The sequence below is a fragment of the Priapulus caudatus genome, unplaced genomic scaffold, assembly GCF_000485595.1.
Source record: "Priapulus caudatus unplaced genomic scaffold, Priapulus_caudatus-5.0.1 Scaffold286, whole genome shotgun sequence".
Lineage (NCBI taxonomy): Eukaryota > Metazoa > Priapulida > Priapulimorpha > Priapulimorphida > Priapulidae > Priapulus > Priapulus caudatus.
The window spans coordinates 283,305-290,220 of NW_014577347.1; the positions used below are offsets into that span (position 1 = coordinate 283,305).

The 6,916-nt window shown below is 45.9% G+C and overlaps 1 protein-coding gene across 1 annotated transcript in view; it reads left to right on the forward strand.

The window, feature by feature from the left end:
• The window catches only part of LOC106808563 (RNA-binding protein with multiple splicing 2-like), a gene marked incomplete at its 5' end in the record, with an annotated part of 29,863 nt that overhangs the window by 8,671 nt on the left and 14,276 nt on the right, over positions 1 to 6,916 (forward strand). Inside the window, 3 exons of the mRNA XM_014811325.1 lie at positions 2,509 to 2,653; positions 4,658 to 4,779; positions 6,348 to 6,407. Of these exons, the coding sequence (XP_014666811.1) occupies positions 2,509 to 2,653; positions 4,658 to 4,779; positions 6,348 to 6,407 (327 nt within the window). The remainder of the gene's footprint in view (positions 1 to 2,508; positions 2,654 to 4,657; positions 4,780 to 6,347; positions 6,408 to 6,916) is intronic.

Genomic DNA, 6,916 nt, shown 5'->3' on the forward strand with positions numbered 1-6,916 from the left:
CTCTCTCTCTCTCTCTCTCTCTCTCTCTCTCTCTCTCTCTCTCTCTCTCTCTCTCTCTCTCTATCTCTCGTTCTCATTGTGTCTCGTTTTTCGTTGGCACTCTCCAATTGCGTCATTAATGTCTCTTTATCTGTGTGTCTGTCGCTCTGTCGGTCTGTCGGTCTGTCCGTCTGTCCATTCATCTTTCTATCTATATATACCTGACAGTCTGTTTGTCTGTCTGTCTCTATATATGCTCAAGTCATGATATGTTGTATGTGTGGGAGCCTGGGAGGGCATGCCTAAAATATAATTGTAATGTTTCTCTGGAACGTAGTGTAGAGATATCTACTGTATTATCGCATCCACCTACGTTATCCGAGTCTCGGCACAATCTCCTTTCCCGATATAATCCTCCTTCTTGATTAATGAAATTATATTAATTAAATATTTTCTTTTGGTGGGAGATTCCATACACGCGGCCAGCACCGTTTCACTGCATTATTCGCACGAATTTGTACAAGCTAGAGGGAAATCGATCTAGCTCCTGGCAGAACACAATGCACAGATTGCAGCGATTATGTTTCGGTGGGGTTTTTCTCCCGGCATTTTTCAAAAAAGCACGTTTCTTGCGAAACATCTGCGAGAGATGAAACGATTAGCACACCTGGTTTGTCATTTACAGAAGATAGGCGGGAGGAGACATGTTATAAATAATCACTCGGCATTTTGTCACTAATGAAAATGGGCGGTGGGTGTTTTCAACATGTGGCTGTATACACGCCTACGGCGTTCGTCAATGCACACGGTTTTAGTACATTCTAAATTTGTCATTGTATGGATACATTCGAAGAAATTTAGTCATTTGCAATGTTCATTCGATTTATCGCTGCAGGTTGTTATATATATCGTAGAGAAATGTGTCGAGTTACCTTTAATAGTAAACGTACCTGACTATGAGAGTGAGGTAATTGTGATGCGAGTGGATTTATTCTCAGCCGTCTGGCAACACATTCGAATAAGAAACAGGAGACTATAAGCGACACATCGTTGAGACGAGGTTTGTGATGCGATTGCGGCAGTGTTGAACGCTGATGAGAAAAACGCGGGAGATTTGATGTGCGTTAAAGATAATGCCCTTTCTATATATGCCTCTTCTCATAGTATAGCCATTATACTGCAAGTAGGTCATTCACCATAACTGCTGCTGCTGCTGCTGCTACTGCTGATGGTGGTGGTGGTGATGATGCTGCTGCTACTACTACTACTACTGCTGCTGGTGGTGGTACTGCTACGACTACTGCTGCTGCTGCTGCTACTACTGCTGCTGCTGGTGGTGGTGCTGCTACTACTGCGGGTGGTGGTGCTGCTGCTGCTGCTGGTGGTGGTGGTGCTGCTGCTGCTGGTGGTACTGCTGCTGCTACTAGTGCTGCTGCTGCTGCCGCTTCTGTTAGCTGTCGCGCAGCCGGCCACGGTACGTACATAATTATATGTTAAACGTGACACATGAGTCCTTCCGCGTGCGTGCGTGCGTGCGTGCGTACGTGCGTGCGTGCGTGCGTACGTGCGTGCGTGCGTGCGTACGTGCGTCGTGTGCGTGCGTGCGTGTGCGCGCGCGTGCGTGCGTATGTGTGTACGTGCGTCGTTTTGTGCGCGCGCGCGTGCGTGCGTGGTTGCCTATGTATGTGAGTGCGAGCGTGGCATGGAAGACGTCCGTACGTGTGTGTGTGTGTGCGCGCGCGCACATCGGCCGCTTCTCCCCCGACGACACGCCGCTAACCGTAGCCGACACACGCAAGGTGGCGACCGGCGCATGCGCAAGACGAGCCTTTGTAAAAAAAAAACAAGTCGCTGAAACAGTGGCTATACGCGTTCGCTCGCTCGCGTCTTCGCTCCATAGAAATACATAGAGACACTACTCCAACTATAGTATATTATTTCTATGCTTCGCACCGAGACCGTCGTAGTGGCGGTGGCTATTAAATATGCAGCGGCTCCGCGGCGATCGTGCATTGGCGCGCATCCATTTCTCGCTTCTACGATCTAATGAAGACGGTTTTTTTGCGCGAGCTGGGCTGAAGTGTAGCGCGATGCAAAGTGCTCTCCGTTCTCGTTTACACAGGAGAGAATGCCGCAGAAAAACAAGAGTCTTTAATTGGCCGAAAAGAGAGAAAGGTGTGGGTGCTTTTACGGCTGCGAAGTGCGGCGTTAAAATATTGCTTTTATTTAATAAAATGGAGGATTATGACCTGCTGCGCGGTGTTAATGGTCCCATGAGATGTGCGCGCTCGGTTTCAGTGGACTCGTGATGTTAGTGAGAGAGAGAGAGGGAGAGAGAGAGATATATATATATATGCGTGTGATATTAGAAGAACTCCAGCTGTGTGCAAGCATGCATGTATGGTGCCTATACGTGTTATATACACGTAGTAACAGCTCTGCTAATATCCTCTACGTAGACTTTGATATGAAGCCATGCTAACGTGAGCCCGTTTCTTACTATAACAAGTTCATATACTCTGCATGCAGCAGGGCGTCAGATTTGACCCGGACTTGCCGCAGACATTGAGGCTAGAGTTTGCTAAGAGTAACACGAAGGTTAGCAAGCCGAAACAACAGAGTCCGCAGCCAGCAGCAACACATCCTACGCTCGTCTACAATCCTTTCGCTGCACGTAAGTACCACCTCTACCTTGGCCACCCCATGCCTAAACCCAGATAGCAGCTATAAGTAAAACACGTGCAGTTACAGACACACACACACACACACACACACACACACACACACACACACACACACACACACACACATTAACATTTACACGTAGAAATGTATTCATATAGGAAGATACATAAATACATACATACATAATAATATATATAAATGCGCACGTGCAGACACGCACGCGCACGCACGCACGCGCATCGCTATACATGCGCATACAACTATACACGGCTAAATATAGGCATGTACTGTATATCAGTGTAATAATTATAATATAATAATACTGACTATTACAAAGTATGTATTGCAATAACTTATAAATGTGATTTTGAAAATTATTCTCCCGATCAACGGAATTTGTATGCAAGATGGAAAGAGGAAGGTTTCTAAAAACAGGGCTACAAATACACATCAACTAAAATGTAATGCTTTCTTTCGGTCGTTAGACAGACGAATACTTAGAGAATGCATGTATGTAATGCATAATGTATGCATCATGTATGCATCATGTATGCATCATGTATGCAATAATGCACGCATGAATGTAAATTTAACGCGCGGTATGTTACAAGTTTTGATGAGATGCCGGTATGCACCAGTTAGTGTATAGATGTATGTCAGAAGTTTTTAACAGGCAAGGGTTGGGGTGTTAGGCAGTCACCACAAAAAAGTAAAAAAAAGACGTATTGCTGATACCAATGTTTGCAGTGCTTGTCGTGTGTTTTCGTCTGCATTTCTGTGAATACAGCGGTGTTTATCATTTTGCTTCTTCAGCGATTGCTCTATTTGAAATGGCTACATTTTTCTAACACATTCAACGCACATTGTACTCTCACGTTTTACCTGCAAACTTTCACACAAAACTAGCTTGTTGGTCGGGGAGGTTGGGAGGGGGGTTGAATGTTCGAGGCATATATATATATAGAAAGGACTGCCATCGTTAGAAGCATGAATGTAATATTTCACACGGGTGCGTGATTGGCCCATATCGTTTGAATGAACCTCTCTTGTGTAACATATGTGTGTAAATGTATTTGGTGCTATCTTTATAGGTCTTACCCAGTAGTCTTCAAACATTATTGTTTTTCTAAAGTGCTGCGGCGATTTTGTTCAAAAAATATTACAATTATTTAATATTTTCGTGGAGTAAGCACAATGCATCAGCATCAAACCACCACGCGGGATATTTGCCAAGACATTCAGTCTTTCGCTTAAGCATATAGATTACCTGATCATCATTATATACGTAATGCAGGTGGTGTCTGTAAAGTACTATATATACAGGAGTGAATAATAATAGATCTATTATAACAACAGCGTATAAATAAGAGCGTCCTTCTTTATACGCTCTTGATTATAATAATCTATTATTATTCACTCCTGATATATGCTTGCGAAGTGAGTGACATATTTCCCAGCCATATAGCTTCTCAATTCTTCTGCAATTAATCTATTTTTTGCTATTACTCCCTTAATCTCTGACGTATTTTAACCGAGATTGATTACGTGCATACTCGAAGGAAGATGCCACTGAAATTTTTAAAACTCGAAAACCTCTGCGGAACTAGAATTTATGTTGATGTGGAGGTTTAGCAGCTGTTTCGAGCTAATTAATTTCGCCTCTCGTGACTTATCTCTTGCCGCACATGTTAACTCGGGAGGCGGGCGGTAAACGTGTCCTGTAACCGTGTCCCCCCATGCAGCCCTCTATATGGAAAACACGACTTTCTGAAGACCTACTCGGGAAGCACGCGACGACGCGCGCCTGCATTTTCTGTGACTGGTCGTGCGTGCGTGTGCACGTGCGTGCGCGTGCGTGCGTGCGTGCGCGTGCGTGCTTGCGTGCGTGTACGTGCGCGCGCGTTCGTGCGTGTGCGCGTGTACATGCGTGCGTGCATGCGTGCGCGTGCGTGCGTGTGCGTGTCTATTGTTCTCACTCACCTACTCTTTGCAGCTTCACCGGCGGTCCTGCCAGAGGGATGGGCTCATCACCCGCTAACGGCGGCCTACACTCATGAACTCGCACCGGCGGCTATCCCCCACCATGCACTTATACACCCTGCACTACACGCACAGGTACCAGTCTAACCACTTCTCTCTCATCACACCATCATGCTGTGCTGCTGCTGCTGCTGCTGCCGCGCCGGTTCGTTCGTTGTTCGCTTGTGTTTAGCAGCCGTGCCATGTAGTAGCCGCAGTGACAGTATTGCTATCTCTGTGCGATAGATGTAGATTTATAGGATGGCAGAGTTAGCTTAGTACCACCGTGGCTAGAGGAAGTGACACTAAAGGCCACAACGGCTCTTAGAGTATCTCTGAAAGGTCGTTGTATTGGTTAGGTCATTCTACGCGGTGTCATTGCGGTTGAGTGGTACATGGTATGTATTCATATCGTACTGCATAATATTTCGTAATGACATAGGTGTTAGTCGAGGATATAGCTGTTGTTTGTTAGGATTCCGGCGCGTACGGGTAAATTCCCCGCAGTGCATGCATGTAATAAAGCAAGAACAACAGATGTTATTATAGTCTCTGCTTGTATGGCCTACGGCTTCACCGTAGGGTCACCATGAAATTGTAGTGGCTGGCGACTATATCTATCTATCTATCTATCTATATATATATATATATATATATATATATAGTAGAGAGAGAGAGAGAGAGAGAGAGAGAGAGAGAGAGAGAGAGAGAGAGAGAGAGAGAAGCGAGAAGAGCAGAGAAAGCGGAAGAGAGCGAAGAGACGCGAAGAAGAGAGCGGAGAGGAGAGAGAGAGAGGAGAGAGAGAGAGATGAACGAGAGGAGAGAGAGAGAAGGCGAGAAGAGCGAGAGAGCGAGAGAGCGAGAGATGCGAGAGAGGGCGAGAGAGAAAGAGAAGAGAAAAGAGAGAGAAAGATGAGAGAAAGAAGAGAGAGAGAGAGAGAGAAGAGAGAGAAGCGAGAGAAGATCGAGAGAGAGAGCGAGAGAGAGAGAGAGAGAGATCCCTGAAGCAGCTTAATAGGAGCGGGTCACGCGTTCCCATGCCCTGTTGTCCGCTCACAAAGGTTCGCTAGTTCGTATCTGACAGACGAGCGCGCGCGTTGGTGATGAAATGTCACACGCCCCCGCGGGTGTCGTAGCTTTGAGCTTGTCCCAGCTGCATAATAACAAGGTTAACCGATGGCGCGACACAGAAACGTGCGATTTTTTTGCGGTCGGGCTTGTGAGCGAAGTAAGACGGAGATATGTAATCCTGCTCGTGTATAACGCACGCTCGTCGACGTTTAGGATTTTTACACGACATCGTGTCTCGATTTTTTTAGGCAGATATAGCCGTAGTGGAAGTTCTTTGTTCGTTATTACACGTGCAACTCTGCAGACGCCTTGCATCAATGAGTTTGTTTTCTCTGTGGTGGCACTTCCTATACACGTGTATTTTATTATTAGTTTCTCGCATCGTGGAAGTCTGCCGTGTATTATGCTTGGTGTTTTTCGTTTTTACGAACTGGGAGAATGGATCTTGGTTCGAACGGGAGCCGCGCGCGAGTTGGGCGTGCTGAATGTAGTTGGCGACCGACGACAGGCGCCGACGATTTGAATATTCTGTGCATGAGATGTTTCCACGTGTTTTAACCGCCAGTCTTTCTTTTCTGTGTTATCTCCGACAGACGCAGCGCAGCTTTCTACAGGCAGACAGATATGGCCATTTTACCGACCAGCAGATTTGGGTAATCATCGATAATATTCTGGCATTTTAGCCGTAAGGGCCGCGCGCGTGCACCGTGTAGTAGCACTCGTCACGCTGTAGCGTGTGACTGTCTGGCATCCAACGTATAGTACGTACGGCTCCTCTCCCGCGGTCACTGTACTCCGTTAAAGGCATAATAAGCCCATTGATTATGCAATGTTGACGAATGCTAGAGTAACTGGCACATTGTGTAGTTAATAAGTACATAACCTTATAGCCAAACGCGTATTAGTTTGTCCAATATCACTGCTGGTTACATTACAAACAAGACTTGAAATCGGTTGTTGATATGTATCAACGTATCATTTACGTGCCGTAAATGTCATCCAGGAGTCAAGCGATGACGTAAACATTTGTGCGGCCCGTATGTTTTGGACGCCAGATGAAATCAAGAGCGGATAATACCTAGAGTGTACAACGGAAAAACGGGAAAATAGTGCTATTTCACGACTACATTATTCTACTTTGCCTGCGAGTCTAGAATAATTT